General features: G+C 41.6%; 1 protein-coding gene across 2 annotated transcripts in view; it reads left to right on the top strand.

Annotated features, from left to right (window-relative positions):
* The window catches only part of Pds5a (PDS5 cohesin associated factor A), a 112,863-nt gene extending 93,756 nt beyond the window's left edge, over window positions 1–19,107 (top strand). For both annotated transcript variants that reach the window (XM_052735019.1, XM_052735020.1), the window contains exons 29-33: window positions 1,755–1,817; window positions 2,418–2,563; window positions 3,681–3,789; window positions 9,434–9,786; window positions 16,588–19,107. In XM_052735019.1, coding sequence (XP_052590979.1) covers window positions 1,755–1,817; window positions 2,418–2,563; window positions 3,681–3,789; window positions 9,434–9,786; window positions 16,588–16,591 — 675 coding nt within the window. In that variant the 3' untranslated portion in view covers window positions 16,592–19,107. The remainder of the gene's footprint in view (window positions 1–1,754; window positions 1,818–2,417; window positions 2,564–3,680; window positions 3,790–9,433; window positions 9,787–16,587) is intronic.
* Window positions 19,108–21,199: the final 2,092 nt, after the last annotated feature.

Below are 21,199 nucleotides of genomic sequence, written 5' to 3'. Positions count from 1 at the left end.
TACATTTGCAGTATTCTGTCAATAATATTTATGATATTCATTAATTACATTAATTGTACTGATTTATTACATTCATGATATTATGTCCTGATATTACTGTCTATTTGTGGGGCTTTTCCATCACACAAAAGAGAGGTTCTGTACTTAGTAAATCATTGCTCTATATTCCTTTCTTCTCTATCTTTGAGATAACTTCTAATCTTTCTGTCTCTATGAATTTATATATTCTATATATTTCATGTAATACAGTTCTATAGTATTTGTCCACTTTTTTATTATTTATTATTTATTTTTTATTTAATGCCAAATACTGTTTTATTGAAGGAGGGAAGAGGTCTTAAATACAGGCTTACAGCACAATGGGAGAACCCTGGAGGGCAGAAGTTCGCTACTGATGTTTTACAATCTTGCATCTAAGCTGTTAACGCCCATTATGTAGGATACACAGACAAGGAACTTCCCTTAAGCATTCAGAGGGTTGAAACCTGGGAGGGAATTAGCATAGGGAAGATATCAAGGTCAAGGTCAGCAAGCAAGGCAATAGTTCCCCAAAACAGGGGCCAGGACCCTTCAGGTCCCCCTTTTACTAAAAAATGAGCTTCTGACTTACGTTGCATGGGAAGTCATCAGGTCACCTTACCCGTCATGGAGACACCTGCCCAGGCCACACAGGTGCTCTGTCTTAGGTTGGTGAGCTGTCCACTTTTTTCTTAATGTAAAAACATTTTATGTACAACTGCAGGAGAAATAATACACAGATGTAGCAGCAGCATGTCATTCACAACTCAGGCCTGCATCCCCTCGGGAATGAGTTTATTATAATGGGAGATAAAAAGATGGAGAAGAGAGGGAAATCGCAGGTGTGCGTACTTCATGGCCGGGAAAGTAGGGAAAGGCATAAGAAAGAGGAAGGGAAGGGGTTTTCCCTTAAAATAAGGCTTTTATGTCAGGACGTAGGGCAGTGCCAAGGGGTGGGATTTCAAGGGGCAGATCAGAATATTAACAGAGCCAGCAAGTACATATTGTCTACTTTATCAGCTGAAAGGTAGACTTGATACCATAGTAGAGGGGAGGGATAATACTTGGAACGATTTGAAAAACTAGGAATGTAGTTTATTTAAAATGCTGAAAGTAATTTTCACAGGCACTGCACACACATGGTGCACTTACACAGATGCAGGCAAAGCATTCAAACACATCAAAATAAAGTAGATCTTGCTGGGCGGGATTGGCGCATGCCTTTAATCCCAGCACTCGGAGGCAGAGGCAGGAGGATCTCCGTGAGTTCAGGGCCATCCTGGACTGTAGAGGGAGATCCAGGACAGGCTCCAGAACTACACAGAGAAGCCCTGTCTCAAAAAACCAAAAAGTAGGTGGGGGGGGGGGGGGGGGGTAGGTCGGCCGGCCGGATGTGGTAGTGCAGGCCTTTATTCCTAGCACTGTGGAGGCAGAGGCAGGAGGATCTCAGTGACTTTGAGGCCAATCTGATCTCCATAGTGAGTTCTAGGACAGCAGGGCTACTTAAAAAGACCCTGTCTCAGAACAAACAGACAAAAGTGTGAAATCTTGAAAGGTGGAGGATGTTGCTCTGGAAAAGTTCTTGCCAAGTGTGTGCACTTTTCTGGGGTCACTCAACAGTAGCACACACCACAAGAGGGGAATGGAACTCCTCCATTTATCTAGGTCAGCCTGAAAATACTGTTGAGAAGATAAAAGTGTTCCATTGGATTGTTTTTGTTCTTTTTTCAAACTAGGACTTCTGTAATGACAAAAGCTATATTTCAGAAGAGACAAGAGTGCTTCTGTTAACAGGAAAGGTACTACACACACTCTCCTTGGAGGGGAGGGGGCGTTGTTTACTATGTGTATTGTGTTTGTACAGCATTTGTGTTCTCAGATATTTTTCTTCAATTAACGACTGTTCAGAATCATTTCCACATATTCTTAGCAGCGGTGAAAAGCTCAAATTCATTTAAAATTCTTAGTGCAGAATTTCTTAAGTAAAAAAACAGTAAGTAGATAAGAAAGATAAATAATTTGAAACACTGATATGGTAGATAGATTGTATTTCATAAAAGTAAGGTGATGTAAGATTATACATTCAGTAGTCCACTTCTAAGGTAAATGCATCATTTATGTGTTTTAAAGGCATGCATTTTGTTTTAACTAAGAAATAAGAGATAGCAAATACTGCCTCATTAAGTGAAGGTGATTCATATGCTTTTGCTTATTTTAAGAGAACCAAACATTTTCCAGAACTATCATTTATAATAATAACATTTCAAGAGAACAACAACCCTTTGCTTAACAGTAAAGCATATGTTTAGGCTGTTTATAAATTTTTACTAATTCCTTTCCCTAAGGTGTGAAATAACGTGTGTTTTTGTTTTTCTTTCTTCTTTTTTTTTTTTTAAAAGCCAAAGCCTACTGGAGTCCTAGGTACAGTAAACAAGCCTTTATCAGCAACGGGAAGGAAGCCTTATGTTAGAAGCGCTGGTACAGAGACTGGAAGCAATATTAACACCAATTCAGAGTTGAGTCCTTCAGCCGGAAGTCGATCAAGGCAATTTATTTTCTCTGAATACATTTTTTTTTGTTTTTTGTTTTTTTTGTTTTTCGAGACAGGGTTTCTCTGTGTAGCTTTGCGCCTTTCCTGGAACTCACTTGGTAGCCCAGGCTGGCCTCGAACTCACAGAGATCCGCCTGGCTCTGCCTCCCGAGTGCTGGGATTAAAGGCGTGCGCCACCACCCGCCCGGCCTCTGAATACATTTTATTCTCTTACCTCCTGCTTGGCTTATGTTTTAACTTACTTCCAAGGCATTGATCATAGGATAGGTTTCTGTAGAAGTGGTATAAAGTAATATTCATATGTTTTAGGATTTTTTGTTTGTTTGTTTTCAAGACAAGGTTTTGTTGTGTAGCCTGTCCTGGAACTCGCTCTGTAGACCAGGCTGGCCTGGAACTCGCCTGCCTCTGCCTCTGCCTCCTGAGTGCTGGGGTTAAAGTCGTGCACCACCACTACCTGTGTGTGTTTTAGGATTTTTTTGATGTTGAGTCTCAACAATGTGCTGTATCTTTTCTAAGACAGGATCTCACCATGTAACTCGGTCTAGCCTGGAACTTGATGTGTAGACGAGGCTGGACTCAGAGTCACCTGCCTCTGCATCTTTCCTGGTGCTGGAATTAAAGTTGTGTGCCACTACACGTGGCTTACAAATAGTGCTTTAAGACAATGCCTTGTTATACAGTCCAGGCTGTGTGCTACAAACTTGTAGCAAGCATCTTGCCTCAGCCTCCTGGTAGTGTAATTAAAAACTTAAATACTAAGGTTTTTAAAGATTTTTACTCTTATCTGTGAAATTTAAGAAGAAAATAGATAGTGTTGAAATCACATCACAGCACATTCAAAAATATAAATTCTAGAACAGCTATGGTTTAAACCAATAGGGACTAAACACCTCCCAGGCAAATGGATACATAGTAATATGATCAGTCAGTAAATAAAATTGATTATTTTAGTTCTGCTTTGAAATGATGCTTAGAACAATTTCTTGACAATCTTTGTTGGTTGGTTCTAGGCAGTGATTTAGGTCTTACACTGTTAATGTTAAATAGAAGTGGGGTAATAAAGTAAATGAAATACCTTTGTTTTGTTTTTCTTTGTCTGTTTTTCTACTAGGGAACAGAGTTCAGAGGCATCAGAAACTGGAGTTAGTGAAAATGAGGAGAATCCTGTGAGAATAATTTCTGTCACACCTGTAAAGAATATTGATACTGTAAAGAATAAGGTAAATGGTTATTCATTTGTTTCAGTACTGAGGACTGCGGATTACATAAGTTAGGGCAGGAGAAATGGCTTAGCAATTAAGTACTAACTGATCTTTCAGAGGACCCATGGCAACTCAGAACTGTCGGTAAGTCCAGTTCCAGGGGATCTGACACCTTCTGGTCTCCATAGGCACCAGGCACACATGTGATAAACAGATATACATGTGAGCAAAACAATGATATGCATAAAACAAAATTTGCAGAGTATGTAAACAAAGAAAATTTAACAAGTAGAATTTTCCTGTAGAGATTTCTACTACAGTTTCAAGGTTATGGTATGAAACTTTCAGACAGCAAGTGAATGAAGTACCACAGTTGATATATATGTTTATTCCAGTGTCATATCCAGCTGCACTTTTGGTCTCCTAAAATGATTCTTTCTATACTCATCCTGTTAGTTTTGTAAATGATTATTCGTAGTAGCACCCTGAACACTTGAAAGGAACACATTTGAGAGTTGGGGGTGGGTGCAGAATCTGATGTCCAGAGACATTCACTAATGTCCAAAGGGCACTACTCCACTTTGTTTCTGTTGCACTTTTCAAAGGTAGATTTTCATGACTTAGCATTTTTAAATGTGCATGAATTGTTGCTTTGGTTCTTCGTTTTTAATTATTTATGTTTTGTGTACGTGCTTGCTATATCATGCATTTCGAGCATGTCAGAGGACAGTGTCCCCCCTGTTGAGGCAAGGCCTCTTCGTCCATGTTGTTCAGCGCACTCCAGGCTGACTGGCTCTCCAGCTCTAGCTTGTCCTCCTTTCTCCACTTCCCAGTTCAGGTTACAAATGCTTGCCATTAAATGTAGCTCTTCCTCCATAGCTTCTGGGAACTGGACTCACTTTTATGTGCTGAGGCATTTCCCTAGTCTTGCTGTGTAGACCAGGTAAGCTTCGAACTTGTGATCCTCCTGAATTACAGACATGTTCTACCATGACATTTAAACTGCAGCACCCAATCTACTTTTTTTTTAAATTATGTGTTACTGACTTGTATCTGCATAGCTTGCTGTTCCCATGGAAGCCAGAAGAAGATGGATCCCGAGGCTGGAGTTAGAATTGGTTGTGAGCTCTCTTGTGGGTGCTAGGAGTGAACTTGTGTCCTCTGCAAGAGTAGTAATCCTCACCTCCCAGTTTTCTTTCTGTCTGTTTTTAAACACTTATCTTGTTTTATATGTATGACTGTTCGGCTACATGTATGTCAGTGTACCACATGCATGTGTGCCACGGAGGTCAGACGAGGGTATTGAATCCCCTAGGAAATAGAGTTTCAGATGGTTATAGGCTGCCATGTGGGTTCTGGAAACTGAACCCAGGTGGTCTGCAAGAGCAACAGGTGCTCATAAGCACTAAGCCAAATCTTTATGTCCCTCCCATTTCTTATCATTGTTTTAACAGGAAGGAAGGCAGTGAAGCTTAATAATAGGAGCATAAGTCAGATTTGATTTTAACCCTAGCTCTGCCACTCACTAGCTTCAGGGTTGACTTAATGTAACCTTCCATTCACTTGTAGAATTTCATGAGTTTCTCATCTCAGTAGGAATGGCTTGAAACAGAGCATCTTAATAGATAACACAGGAACACCTCACTGCCAAAATTCTTGGAATGCAGAAACCAATAGATCTGCTTATTATGGGATCTGTACACAATTAAGTAGGCTGGGCGTAAAGAACATTATAAGGTACATATTACTGCTGTAGACATCGAGTCTCATGTGCTCACGGCAGTCAGATGCAGTGCGTTCCTGGGGCCTCTACCTAAAATGAAGTAAACTTTTTAAGGCCTCGAACTCCCTCTCTGTCTGTCCGTGTGTCTGTCTGTGTTATGCTAGAGAGCAAATGTAGGCCTTGGTGCCTGCTAAGCATCGTTTTATATCTGAGCTACAACCCTAGGCAAATTGGGCATGTAAATTCTTATTTCTGACAGGTCAAAACTTTGCTCCGAGTGATTTGAAAGAGCAGACTGAACCATTCCTTCTACGTTTTACACTTGGAAAGAATGTTCTTAAGGGTACCTTGATGGGATACAGTTTCGAAAAATTACGACAGATTCAGTCAGTTCTCTAAGTCGATTCAGTCAGTTCTCTAAGTCGATTCTGCAATTTTTTTTTTTGCTCTGGTCTGACCTTCATGCCTCTAGGCTCTTACTATCTTTCTCTAATTCAGGCACTATAAAGATATAAGGGAATATTTCTTGCTAACCAGGTCCTCAGGAAAATTGTGCATGCATGTGTGCATGTTATTGTTTGTTTTGATGGAGGGTTTTTAGAGACAAGGTCTTAATCAGTAGTCCCAACTGCCCTGGTACTCACCATTTCAACTCTTGAGTTCCTGGCCGTCCTCCTGCCTCCACTTCCCAGGTGCTAGGATTATAGGTATGTGCCAGTACACTCAACGTGGATATGCATATTTACAAATCAGTATATTTGCTCTTGTTATGTGCTCTGTGGGGCAAATTGTAACAAAGGATGAGAACTGGATGTATTCAAAGAACCAAGATTGCTTGGACTCAGGTGAGGGACATTGTTAATACTGCCTCCCTCCACATTTGGCTTTTTACTTGCTTTCCTTATGTATGCATATGTACATAATTTTCCTGAGTGGGACCTTACGGGTGGTTTGCTTTGTAGCCCAGGCTGACTTCAAAGTTGAAATCTTCCTGCCTCAGCCTCCCTAGTGTTGGGATTATTACATACACGCTCTACCATATTGGTTGATTTCAGGCTTAGCTTAGTGATAGAGGATCGGCCCATATCTAAGGCCCTGAATCAGTCTCCAGTTAGTACAGACATTAACTGTGTGGTTGACACATCTTGTTTTCCCCAGAAATCTGTTTCTTCAAGATGACTTAAGCCTATTGTAACACAAATTGCTAAATGGTCTTTTAATAAAATACCTGGAGCCAGATATTGGTGTAAATGCTGAAAGATCAGAGAAACAAAGGAACAAGCCACTGCCACGTCTCACCTCACCAACTCCATGAATCCTCTGTTTGAAAGTCTGTGGATTCTCAGCCAAAAAAGCTCTCTAGCTGAAAGGGGTCCATCTGAAAAGGCTTCAGCCAAAAAGCCTCTACCTGAAAGAACATCAGCCGAAAAAGACTCTAGTTCCTGTTTCCTCACACCTTATACACCTTTCTCCGCCCAGCCATATTACTTCCTTCCTAGTGCTGGGATTAAAGGCGTGTGTGCTTCCCAAATACTGGTAGCAGAGGCATGAGATCTCAAGTACTGAGATTAAAGGTGTGTGCCACCACTGCCTGGCTCTGTTTCTCTCCTAGACTGAGTCAGTCTCATGTAATCCAGTGTGGCTTTGATATCCAGACGGATCTCTGCCTTCCAAGTGCTAGGATTAAAGGTGGCCTCTGTTTACTCTAGTGGCTTGTTCTGTTCTCTGATATTCAGGAAAATTTTATTAGGGTACACAATATATCACCACAGCCTGTCTCTCTTGTGATGTGTTGTTACAGTTTGTGGGGACTGCTTTAGGGCGAGCACTTTTGTGGGTTACCCATCCTCTCAAGGGAGACTTAAAGGAAAGCACTGGGTGTGACACTGGATTGTGCTCTGTAATAGGAAGGCTTGTAATATCCCCTGTTGTTCCCTCTCCCTGTGGAAATTCTGTTCTGGGGAGAATGAGAATTTTTGCTTTTTGTCTCAGTCTGTAACCCCGGCTTCTCTGGTGTCTGCTGTGGGACTGCTGCTGGCCTCAGACTTGTAGCCGTCCCCTGCCCCAACTGGCCACATTCTGGGATTGCGCTGTGTGTCAAGCCTAACTTGCCTTTTCTTTTGATGGGTTACAATTATAACAGTTAAACTCATGGCTTGTTCCTACATGTCGTCTATGTGAAGGTCAGTTTTATTCTGCCTGTCCTTACTTCTCCCAAAGCCCATTACACCTATTTTGATGAAATGGGGTTTTACTACTTGTGACATTTTATGTGAGGTAATGGTAAAAAAAAATTTTTAATAGGAAAAAGGGAGTTAATGGTTGAATTCACATTTTAAAAAAATCAGCAAAGGAAACTAGAAGATAAGAAAAAAACAAAAAAAGTTTATTTAGAGGCAACATAATAAAGCCATGTTGAAAGTGATACATTTAGAGAATGTCCTTAGTTTAAAAAAAAAAAAAAGAAACTAACAAGAGTGATGAGAAACCAAGTAGATTTTCTTTTCTTTTTCCTTTTTTATATTTATTTATTATTATGTATACAGTATTCTGCTGACATGTTTGCCTGCAGGCCAGAAGAGCGCACGAGATCTCATGACAGATGGTTGTGAGCCACCATGTGGTTGCTGGGAATTGAACTCAGGACCTCTGGAAGAACAGCAGCCAGTGCTCTTAACCACTGAGCCATTTTCCAGCCCAAGTAGATTTTCTTTAAGGCTTATTATTGGTTGTGGGGTTTTTTTTTTTGTTTTTTTTTGTGTGTGTGTGTGTGTGTGTGTGTGTGTATGTGTATGTGTATTTCACATGTGTGCTGCTGCCCAAGGAAGACAGAAGCGGGTATGGGATTTCATGGAGCTGGAGTTTTCTGTTTGTTTGTACCCTTCTCAGTCAAATTAGTGCTAATGATTGGATGTTCCCTCGTTTTGTTGGCCTGATTTGTTCAGTAATCCATAGTTGCAATTGGTTCAAGAGTTCAGCACTTCTCCATACGTTCCTTCTCCCCCTCTTCTGTGATGAACCCGAACCTTGGTGTAGCTAAGACCAGAGGGGACTAAAACGTATGTCCCATTTAGAGATGAGCACTTGATATCAACCAGCACTCACTGAGCCTATTATATACCCCACATGACTGAAGTAGGCTCCAGGCATAGTTCTTATCCTCTGGGAGCTCACTTTCCTAATGTAATAAAGCAGTTAGTTAGAAATCCTGGCATCCCAACTCCTTTAAAACATTTTCAGAGACTGTTGACATGGCTCCACTCACAAAGGCCATTAGATCTTAGCCTGATGATCTGAGTTCAGTGTCCAGGTCCTACATGGTAGGGTAGAACTGACTCCTGCAAGTGGTTCTCTGACCATGTGCCGTGGAATGCAAGTGTGCACACAGAAAATAGACAATAAAATGTAATGACAGGTTGTTTGTTTGTTATTTTTTGGTTTTGGTTTTTCAAGACAGGGTTTCTCTGTGTAGTTTTGGTGCCTGTCCTAGATCTTGCTCTGTAGACCAGACTGGCCTTGAACTCACATAGATCGGCCTGCCTCTGCCTCCCAAGTGCTGGGATTAAAGGCGTGTGCTGCTGCCACCACCACCTGGCATAATAACAAGTTTAAAGTACTTTCAGAAGCTAGAAAGATGAGTCAGTGGTAGAGAGCCTTTGATACATAACCAAGACTTGAGCTTGGATCCCAGTACCCATATAATGATCCAGGTGTGCTTTCATATGCACCCGTAACCCTAAGAGGGTCTGGGAGAGACCTGGCCTAAGGTTGAGAATTGAAGAAGAGAACACACGGTGCACTCCACACACATGAATGAATTGGATCCACATACACACCAAATTAAAAAACCAGTTTATTTTTTTAAATTCATAAACTTTTTTAGTATACTCAAGTATTTAAGGAATTTATGTTTACAAAGTTGTTTTTGTGCTCTTTTAGGAAATTAATTCTGATCAGCCTACCCAAGGCAGCATCAGCAGTGACCGAGGAAAGAAAAGAATTGTAACAGCAGCTGGTGCTGAGAATATTCAACAGAAACCAGATGAGAAAGTCGATGAGTCAGGACCTCCTGCCCCTTCCAAACCTAGGAGAGGACGTCGCCCCAAATCGGATTCTCAGGGCAATGCAACCAAAAATGATGATCTAAATAAAGCTACCGGCAAGGGAAGGAAGAGAGCTGCAGGCAGCCAGGAGAGCCCTGGGGGTCTGGAAGCAGGTAATGCCAAAGCACCCAAGCTACAAGATGGAGCCAAAAAGGCAGCACCAGCAGAGAGACAAATTGACCTACAAAGGTAATGTAGCATACTCATCCCACCTTGTCAGAACCAGGGAAAGTGTTGATGATAGCAAAGTCTTGAGAGTGGGCTAGATTCTTGCTCAGGAGGACATACTCCCCCATGTTGGCACTCCATAGGGAATAGAAAACATTTCCATTGTGTGTATTGGTACAGGAAATGTATAAGAATTGACTGAGAATGATGGTACCCACCTGTCATCCCAGCCTTGGAGGCAGAAGGAGCTAATGAGTTAACACCAACATGGACGATGAAGCAAGACCTTATCTCCAAAGAGGGAGAGAGAACAAGAAGAAATAAACTTGTTTTTTAAATTACTACTTTGAAGAGAATTAACATTATGAACATACCACAAAATGGATGAACCTTGAGGGCATTAATTACACCAGTCTGTAAAGGACCTGATTCAGGGGTTTTTGTATTTTTATTTTGCTTGTTTGAAACCTTGAGAAGCCTCAGACTCAGGCAGTCCTCCTGCCTTAGCCTACCTCTTGAGTGCTGGAGTTGCAGGTGGGAACCACTGGTCCTGCAAGTGGTGATTAGCAGCCTCTGTGAGGTTTCTGCAGTAGGGATCTTGAAGACTAAGGAGACAGATCTTCAGAACGTTTATGAACCTTCAGTTGAGGATGCATCCTAAAAATGGGTGGTGAAGGTTATACTATGGTGTGGCTGACTATACAAAACTCCACTAACCGTGTCCTGAGAATAGTTTGCTACATAAAAATCTAAGTTGACTGTTTATTCTCTGAAATGCTAGGGAGCAGAATCATTTTAGATTTTGAATTTTATAGCATTTGCATGTATATAATATCTAAGAGATAGAAACCAATTCTAACACAAAATTCATAGTTTTTCTTACTTTGCGTGTGGGGGCGGGGTTGGTTTTTCAGGACAGTCACTGTGTAGCTTTGGCTGTCCTGGAACTCGCTCTATAGACCAGGCTGGCCTTGAACTCACAGAGATCCACCTGCCTCCGCCTCCCAAATGCTGGGATTAAAGGTGTGCACCACCAACAACCACCAGGTGCTTATTTGTTATTTGTTTGTTTTGAGACAGTCTCACTGTAGACCAGGGTGGCCTGGAGATGACCTTGTAGACCATTGCTTAACTCTTGGCAGTCTTCCTCCTTTGGCCTCTCAAGTGCTGAAATTGTATAGACATGAGCCACACTATACCTTACTTCTTACATGTTTATACACAAATCCTGAAAACAGGAGCCGAGGGTGTATCTCAGTCGATGAAGTGTTTACATGTCACAGACGACATCCTAGGCTTTGTTTCCAGCACCATCTAAACCTGGGTATGATGGCATAGAAGTTCAAGGTCACCCTTGCCCGGTTTGAGGCCACTCTGGGCTACATAAATAAGACTCAAAAAAACAAGAAAGAATGAAAAGGTAATTTCATAGGATATTTTTAGTGCATGTATATTCTTGACCACATTCCATCACTTGAGATCAAGTGTGTAATTTTCCGTTTACTGTCTCATCAGCATTTTGTAGCATTTCCTGTTTTTGGTTTTCAGATTAGGATTGTGTAACCTGTTAGAGTAGCTAATGCTAATCCAGTTATTCTGTGAGCAATGCCTGGTGCTGAGCTAAGGGTATGTGTTAGTGCTCTGAAGCTCAAAGCAGCTCTCCATGGGCATGTGCTGTCCTTATCCCAGGCTGAGAGGGCCAGTGTAGCCTTCTTCCATCCCTTCGCTTATGTGAATGTTGAAGGCAGGATTAAACACACTCAGTGTGACTCCAGGCTTGTAACCCTCAAAGGGCTTAGAAGATGAAGTTGTCGTCAGTCTACTGCTGTTCCTACTTGCTATTATAAATGCTTTAAGGACACTTGTTTGCATGTTGCCTGTTGCAGTTCATCTATGTGACCCTATGAATATTTTCATAGTTTTAATAACTGTTAAGTAAGCATCAAGAATTTAACATAATCACATTTAAACTAGACCAACTGTAAACACATTGCCAGCTTCCTTCAGTACATGCAGAGAAAAGAACCAAAGGAAAGATCAATTACTTTGGAAAGTTGCAAACTTCCAAAAAGTTGAAATACCCAATGATAAGAAACAAACCCTGGTGAAAGTTGGTTAGAGTTACTTGTAAAGCAGTGGTTCTCAACCTCTGGGTCATTACCCCTTTGCCAAACCTCTGTCTCCAAAATTATTTACATGACGATTCATAACAGTAGCAAAATTACAGTTATGAAATAACAGAATAATTTTATGGTTGGGGGGTCAACACAACATGAGGGACTATATTAACGCTGCAAGCCGCAGGAAAACGTAATGAAATTCAGCTACTATCACAAAAGCTACTACTTGGAAAAGTCAAGGACTTCTCCAAAGGTCAAGCCTTGGCTTAAGAAGTCTTGGTGATATTTTAGCTTTTGTGTGTGTGTGTGTGTGTGTGTGTGTGTGTGTGTATATATATATATATATATATATATATATATATATATATATATATATATATATATATATATATATATATATATATATATATATTAGCTGGTTCCTAAAATGATTTTCTTGTGTGCTTCCAAGAACTCCTAACAGGGTATTTATCTAAAATGCCTATCAAGCATCCAAGGCCAAACGAAACAACACCTGTCTCCTAAGTCAGTTGGATAGCTTTATTTCTTGTGCAATTTAGGGTGAGACCCTCCTTTCTTACACAACCTTACTAAACCCCCCTAACTTCTTACCTAACCACTTCTTGGAATGTAGACTGAGCACATAGATCCCCTTTTTGATATACTGACCTGTTATTAGCACTCAGTTGACCTCTTTTACCACTCCCATTTTGGGTCGTAAAAGAAAGCCTGGTGGTCCTTGCCTGCCTTTATGACCCCGTAAAATTCAAACCTGGTGACCTTGCTCGACCAGGAGATTGCTATTGCTTGGGTTTATAACTGGATTCCTGAGAGACTTAGGAGGAATGTGGGAGAATGGAGAGGGATAAGGAGGATTTGGACCAGAGAGTACGTGTGGACAAGATGGAAGATAAGGAAGAGTCAGATGGGGAAGTACTAGCTGGGTAAGAAAAAGATGAAAAGGACCTAGATGAGGCAGAATTAAGACGAGAGAATTAAGATAGAACATAGAGGGAGCAGTAGATAAATACAGAGAGAAATCAGGCAAGAAAGGAGCTAGGCACGAGAACAGAACTGAAGCTGTGTAAATAGGATGTTATTCCAGAGGAATTAACGGGAATGGACTAAAGAACTTGGTGTGCTGAGATTCTATTTTCCCAAAAACAGTCCTCAGAGTTTTATAGTTCTCTCTCCTGAGCCCCTGGGATGTATAATATTAAGGCTGGTCCCTCTAATATTATACATGATATTAAAGGGTCACAGTATTAACAACTGCTATAAAGGGTACATGACAATGATGCCTGATATATACGTGTGTGTGTGTGTGTGTGTGTGTGTGTGTGTGTGTGTGTACATATATACATATATTAGTAATAGGAAAAGTTGCTGTGGTCAGCTCTACCTTAGGAGTAAAGAAGTATGGCCATTGCGTCAAATATATCATGTCCACCTCAGTAGCCTATTAACACTGATAGCTGCAGACATATTTCTTCTCTGAATCAGTTATTTTGGAATATTTTTTATCCTGTGAGCATGCAGTGCCCTATTATTTCTCCCTTTCTTCTTGTTCCCACCTCCTTCATCTTATCTTATTTTATTGAAACAGGTCTCAACAGCTGGATGTTTGTCTTGGCTCTGAGTTTTGTTGATTGAAGAAAGATGTTTCTCTAGTTCAGTTCAATGAGTTTTTTATTGTGTACTGGATATATTCGCCAAAGGCAAACTGTCTTTAAAGTTCTGCATTGAAAGTAGTGTTGTGGGCCAGACGGTGGTGGTGCACACCTTTAATCCCAGCACTTGGGAGGCAGAGGCAGGCGGATCTCTGAGTTCGAGGCTAGCCTGGTCTACAAAGAGAGTTCTAGGACAGCCAGGACTGTTAAACAGAGAAATCCTGTTTCAAAAAATCTAAACCAAGCAAAAAGTAGTGTTGTATGTTCCAGGTCAGCCTGAGCTACAGGGTAAAGCCCTGTCTCATAAAACCAAAAACAAAGGCTGGTGGTAGTGGGACACACCTTTAATCCCATACCTGAGATATAGAGGCAGGTCGAACGCTTGAGTTTAAGACCAGCTAGTGCTCAAACTTTTTATTTAAAAAAAAAAAAATCAGAAACAAGGGCCTAGTGCCGATGACTCGGCCTGTGAAGGCACTGGCCGCCAAGGCTGACACCTGAGCTCTGAGTCCAGACCGCACACAGTGGAAAGAGAGCCAGCTGTACCAGAGCCTGGCCCTGATGCACCCCACAGCAAATGGAGTATATTTGTACATTCAATTTAGTTGTTTATGTGTATGGTTGTTTCACCTGCCTGTATGTCTGTGAAGGCCTTGTGTCCTCTGGAACTGGAGTTAAAAACAGTTGTGAGCTGCCATTTGGTGCTAGGAATTAAGCCTGGGTCCTCTGGAAGAGCAGTTGGTACTCTTATCCACTGAGACATCTCTCCAGCCTCTATAATAAATTTAAAGATACTTAAAAAATAAACAAATACAAACAAAAAATATCAGCAAATATTACTGATTCTTAACATTTTTCTTATACTGAAGGCCAGGTTCTTCCATGAGGAGGAAATTCTTCATAAACACCAGTGGAGGTGGCTAGGGTATAATCTGAGCTGATCCCGAACGTCACATTAGCTAGGCATGGGCACACATGTGTGTAATCCTCCAAGGTAGAGGCAGAGGGTCAGACTTGGAAAGTAGTCCTTGGCTCTGAGTGGATTTTGAGGCCACCCTGGGCTTGGTGAGAACCTGTCTTTTTTTTTGTTTTTTTTCTCTGTGTAGTTTTGGTGCCTGTCCTAGATCTTGCTCTGTAGCCCAGGCTGGCCTCGAACTCACAAAGATCCGCCTGGCTCTGCCTCCCAAGTGTTGGGATTAAAGGCGTACACCACCACCGCCCGGTGAGAACCTGTCTTAACAAGCAAAACAGTGGGCAAACAGTCTTCAAATTTATGACTTGTAAGAAACTTGAACTTTAAAGAGATGTGGTAATGGATGACTTGATGATTTTCTTTTGGTCCATGTCTGCCTGGCATGCTCATTGTGGGATCTTGGGAGTTCAAGGATCTTGGAATTCCAGTCTTTATTAAGCAGGAGGATTGATTTATTGGTTTCTTTGTAGTATGAACACAACATAACCTCCTTTTAGGCGCCTGTTTGATGGAGGCAGGGTTGCTAAAGTTGGCTTTGAAGTTACTGTCAAGGCTCAGTCTCCTGAATATGCAGATTACAGGCCTGTGGCACCATGCCAGGCTTATCTATTAAGTTTAATATAAATATACTTTCAGTAAGAAGTAAATTTCTTCTTCATCAAAATAGCACTAACATTTTCCTTTGGGACACACACTGGATGGAGTCTAGCAAGTTCTTGCCGTGATACATCTCATTGGCCACTGTGAGAGCAGCCAGGAGCTCTGTAGATTCAGGGATGGGAGGCAGCTTCCACAGGACTCTTGGACAGCATGGCATTAATCTAAAAACCTCTAGGAATCATTGTGGTGACTTCGCCTTTTAGCCTTCCATCTTTGTGAAGTTAACAGGCTTAGGACTGTATCTTATTCCAAAGGTGTGCTATAAAGAAGACAGAGTCTTAACACTGATTAATCTGTTAAGAATATGGAGAAATATGAGGGGGCATTGGTCAAGCATGTGCAGAGCCCCATGATCCGTCACCTGCACTTCCCACATATGTGAACTACACATGAACAGCCATATCTGCCTCTTGTAGCTGGAGTTTTCTCCAGTCCTGCCTGGCCCACCAGTCCCACAGCCAGTCCCACAGCCGCTCAGACCCAACCAAGTAAACACAGAGACTTATATTGCTTACAAACTGTATGGCTGTGGCAGACTTCTTGCTAACTGTTCTTATATCTTAAATTAACCCATTTCTATAAATGTATATCTTGCCACATGGCTCGTGGCTTACCAGTATCTTACATGTTGGTACTCATGGCGGCGGCTGGCAGCGTCTTTCTCTGCCTCAGCCTTGCACTTCCCAGAATTCTCCTCTCTCCTTGTCCCGCCTATACTTCCTGCCTGGCTCCTGGCCAATCAGTGTTTTATATATTAACCAATCAGAGCAAAACATTTAACATACAGAACATCCCACAGCTGCTCCTCTCAGGGAAGAAGAACAAATCCCCACCAGGGCATGTCCATCAGCAAACCCCACAGGTCATTTACCAGATAATTGGTCACTTCTTTCTCCCAAAGAGACAGGAGACATGGCCCCTCTCCTGTAGGTTAGGGATCTGAGTCTGTCATAGAAGTGTCATTCTGCCAACCTGTTAACTGACCCGGACGACAGTTTCCTTCTGTTGTGTTGTGTCTGTTTTTTGTAGGTTATGGTTTACTGTTCTAAACTATGTTTGTCGCACAGTCCAGAAATCGAGGCTTGCTTTGCTAGTTATACATTCACTGTCTAATGTCTAGTAGTAGTTCTTTTCCTGGAATTTCATTTTTGAAAGAATTGATTAAAAAACTGCAATTAATCAAGATGAATGGTTTAGCATTGTAAACAAATAAGCCCTGACCACAGTACTTGGCAGCAAAGCAGAGAGAGACTTGTGTGTTGGTGTTTCGTTTATCCCTAAAGCTAGTGAAAAGTAAGTGTTAGTTCACAACTTGGGGTGGAAAGCATGGAACACAGTAGACTGTTCTGTTGGGCTGCTCCTTCTGCGTGTTCTCACTTTGTGTTCTTCTGTTCCCAAGGTAAAAAGAGAACTCGGACAGGGAGAAAATGAAGGCCAAACAGAAGCAGATTCCAGGTTCTGTAAAAACTGGGATTCAAATGTCCCCAAACAGAAAACGAAGCTTACTTCAAATACACACTTTCTGCCTTGAAAACTGAGAGAAGCTAGCCTTCCTTTTTCCACAGCCACAGTCCTCTGGTGGACATGTACAGCAGACTCTAGAGAGAGGCTAAAAGCATCTCTGTTCTTCCCTCCCCCAGACTTTTCCTGGGAAAAGTCAATAATTAAGCAAATTGCTTAACACTTGGTTCCAGTTCCTGCATATCTGGAGCTTACAGGCGCCCGTACGAACCATTCTTTCCATGCTGCAGCTGTCACGTCAAGGGGTGACATGTCCTCCTCACACTGACACAGAGCTCGTCCATCTGGAGCCACACAGGAAGCAGGTGTCTACAAGAGAGCAGACGACATAGTTCTTTGTTTTCCTTTTGGAAACTTATGTATTATTCTTTCTGCCTGTCTACTTTTCTGCAAATAATGAGATGTACAGATTTCTGTTACCTGCTATGAAAAGTAATGTCGTGGCAATTTTATAAATGTTGCTATCTGATTTTTATCAGAATGAGAAAATAATTAAAATTATTATTGATTTGCAAGTCATAAATACTTCATATTATGATTTCTCCCATTTTAGTTTAATATAATTTGCAATAAATGTACATATGTTTCATAAGGAATATCACTTTAAAATGGTTTTTACTCCTATGATTATGTTGGAATATTTGGGATTTTAAAGGAGTTAAAAACTGTCCAGGATTTGGTTTTATAATTTTTGTCACCAGATTTTTATTATTAATGTAAAAAAAAGTTGTTTTTTGTTTTTTCCTTTGTGATAGAAGTAGATGGACACTGGCAGCTTTCTGAGAAAACTGAGATGCGTAGGGTTGCTGCTGTCAACTTTCAGCATCAGGCTGTTAGGAAAGAAGCGTTTTATTTTTGTCTGATAATTGGGGCTCAGTTTTTAACTTTATTTTACAGACAACTGTTACATCAATACTCTGTTCCTTCACATTCATTGTTCAGCATAGATAATGTGCACACCATTTGTGTGCACGTAATCATTAAATTTTTGCATAAAATAAATGCTTGTAGATGTCCTATGGAAGTCTTTCATCTTTCTATCATGCTTTCCTTTCTTAGGAACTGTTATGTAAAGGGCTAAAGTCACAAAGAAGGGCATGACTCCCGTCAACTCTCAGTTATCTGTGGAGGACAGTGGCTGGGCCCCAGGTGGTTAGTCTGTAGTGACCATACACAGGAGAATGAAGGCACCTTCGAGAAGGATTGAGGAGAAACTTGAAATGAATTTTTTCTCCTCCTCAAGAGGTTTTTGCCTGTCTCTACTGTTATCACTTGGCTTGTTCCCAAAGCCCTAGCAAACTGTACTGCTCTGTTCACATTGTGACTTGGTCTGGATGGGATGTATAAAATCATTGAAGGGTCAAAATTTCTTCAGGATAGAATTCACAGATAATATATGTCACTTGGGTTCTCATAGATAATTGAGAGTTGGCTGTAAATTGACTGGGTGAAAGATGGGTTTGTCTTAAGTATCTGTTTTACATGTACAGGTTTAGGCGTCAGAAGATGGCTAGGGAACAGTGGATACCAATGACAGAAACAATATTTCTTGAAAGGGCATAAAAGCCCTACTCTTCCTGTTGCCTCTTCACAACCCTCTAGAAAATGCAAACATTGCCTCCAATATACTGACAGAGTATCTATGCATACAGATCAGTAAGGTCCCTCAGGCAATCACCAGTGGTGTAGTCGAGGTAGAAGAAGTTTGAAGTTCAGATAACTTGATTCTTAGGGCCACCAGTTTGCCACCAACACAACTGCATTGCTGGAAGCCAGTGAACCTCTGTGTCGAGCAGTTAGTCACAAGGGGTAAAAAGGAAGGCTCATAGGTCTCTCGACTAAAGAGAACACAGCATTACCGCCCACATCCCTGGCTCTTTGGAGTTTTGCAGCAGAACACAGTTACTCCCGGGCCGGCCTGTTCCTCGTGGGTGTGTAAGTGGAAGAGTACTAGATCTCTGCACCAAGTGAGGGGAGCGTCAGCTGGTCAAAGCTTAAGCAAATAGCGAGGGACTTGTTTACTGGAAATGTGTCAGGTTTTCTTTAAAAAAGAAAATGTAAAATCTCTTAGGAATTTGATATTTACATCTCAGAGAAATACAACACAAAAGTGCAGACTTATATTTGAGAATTACTGTTAACCCTTTGTGTCTAGTTTGAAGCTTCTTGTATTTGTCTAAAACTACAAGCCAGAATTTTGTATCTCCTTTGATAAAAAGTGTGTATAATGTAAAGTAGTTTTGCATATCCCCGTGCTGCACATGGGCTGGATTTTTAGAATTTTTTAAAAGACTTTAAGCAGAACCTTGTAATTTGTGTAAATGACAAGTGTAAAATCCTTCCATAAAATGCTTAAAAATATGCACTGTTTCAAATAAAACCAAGAAATGCAGCATTACATAGAAGTGTGGAGACCTGAATGTTCATGCACCCCATGTCAAAGGTTGACGAGACATCATTGCATACTGTCCATTTGAGCTTCTGATGGAGCTTACAGTGACCAAAGAAGAAAACACTGACAATCAATCCATTCTAAAGGATCTTTGGAAAATTTTCCAATCTGTTCTTTAACCTAAACTTAAGAATGGTCATTGTTTCCTACTGTTTTGTGGTAAATGGTGGACATGATATACTAGTTTAATGATGGAGACTGATCAGATCCCACAGTGGACAGAAGAAGAGATGAACAGGCTAGCTTTATATTTTACCTTTAATGGGTTTGTCATTCTAGAGCTCATGCTCCCTGTAGTTGGCCCCTTGATATTCATGGATTCTATAACTCGGTAAAAAAATAAAGGTGAAGAATATTTGGGGAGGGGTACACTTGTACCAAACTTTTTCTGATCACTATTCCCCAAACAATACAATATATATCGTTTAGCACTTTAACAAAAATGTATGTTATTTAGTGTATGATTCGCAATCTCAGAATGAAGTAGAAGGGAGAAAAGATGTCAGTCATACGTGACCACTACACCCTTTCATATGGGCCTTGAGTATCCGTAAGGGGTGAGGGCATACCTCTGGTTGGCCTCAACCATCTCTGTACTGATGGACAGATGTGTTGTCGAGACTTCTTTGTCTTCATTTCAGCAAGTCTCTACCAGCTCCGACAGCGGCACTTGCTGCCTACTCAGGTAATATGGCCATCAGGGCGCAGAACCTTCTGAATTCCTTCCCTTTGTTTCTTTCTCTCCTCTCTCTCTCTCTCTCTCTCTCTCTCTCTCTCTCTCTCTCTCTCTCTCTCTCTCTCTCTCCACTCTCCCCCCTCCCCTCCCCCCCTCATGTGTCTGCACCACTTGCATGCCTGATCCCCTTGGAGGTTAGAAAGGATTGTTGGTTCCCCTGGAACCAACTGGGGTTGATAGCCCCCATGTGGGTGCTGGGAACTGGGCCCCAGTCCTCTGTAAGCTCTTAAGCTCTAAGCTCTCTCTCCAACACTCCCAACCCCATGTAGTTAAATGTTTCTTCTTAATGCAGTCTCATGCCCAAGCTGTCCTTGAACTCACTGTAGCTGAGGATGAACTTGAACACCTAATCCTCCTCCCTCAACCCCTAAACAGCTGTGATGGTTACCCCGACCCAAGCCTTAGACTTCACCTGGATACCAGAGCTTCAAGTTTTCACAGATACACACTGTAAGAATAATAACCTGATTGGTAGTCTTGCCTCAAATTGTAGTACAGACATATGTCTCATTTCTAAGGTTTTTGGGCCAAGGTGATGGTCAAGACTTGAGGTGGGGGTATTTCTAGGTCATGTTCCCTTTTCAACACCTGTTGCGAACAGCTGCCTTTCTCCACTTTGCAGCTAGTTGTTCCTGTCATCATCATCTAGCAGAGATCATGTTCCAAACGAAATGCATTCCCTTTGTAGACCACTGCGTTCATTTGTTTCGGAGAGCTTGAGGTAGAACCAACTGCAGTTTCTTGACCTAGCAGGGCAGCCTAGTACAAGGTCGGGATCTGTGGCCCTCAATGGGCATCGTGGTGCATGCCTTTAATCCCAGGAGGCCGAGGCAGGATGATCTCTGAGTTCAAAGCCAGCCTAGTCTACAACGGGAGTTCCAGACCAGCCAGGGCTACACAGTTAAGTCCCTATCACAAAAAGGGGAGGAAGGTAGTTGGGAACTTATGAGATAGTAAATTCATACACAGTATCGTGATAAGGAACATGTAGTTTATTCTTAATTGGTTAAAAGCCAAATGTGCAGGCATCTGTTTTCTTAAAAGCAGCAGGACTGCTATATGGAAGATGAGCAGTCGGAGCTAGAGTAGAGACCTCTACTCTAGACAGATCTCCCTCTGAGACGAGAGGGAGAGGGACAGACAGCAGTGTGAGAAACAGGAATCGGTCCACTTACTTAATACAGGATCTCATGTATCTGAGCTGATTTGAATTAGATGTAGAGCTAAGAAAGGCCTTTAACTTCCTGGGTCCTCCTGCCCCTCTAACCCTAGTGCTGGGCTTACAGGCCTGCACCCCACACC

This window comes from Peromyscus californicus, unplaced genomic scaffold (genome assembly GCF_007827085.1).
Source record: "Peromyscus californicus insignis strain IS unplaced genomic scaffold, ASM782708v3 Scaffold_13__1_contigs__length_99412109, whole genome shotgun sequence".
NCBI classification, from domain to species: domain Eukaryota; kingdom Metazoa; phylum Chordata; class Mammalia; order Rodentia; family Cricetidae; genus Peromyscus; species Peromyscus californicus.
Note: the sequence above shows the minus strand (reverse complement) of the source record. Positions and strands in the feature narration are given on the sequence as shown.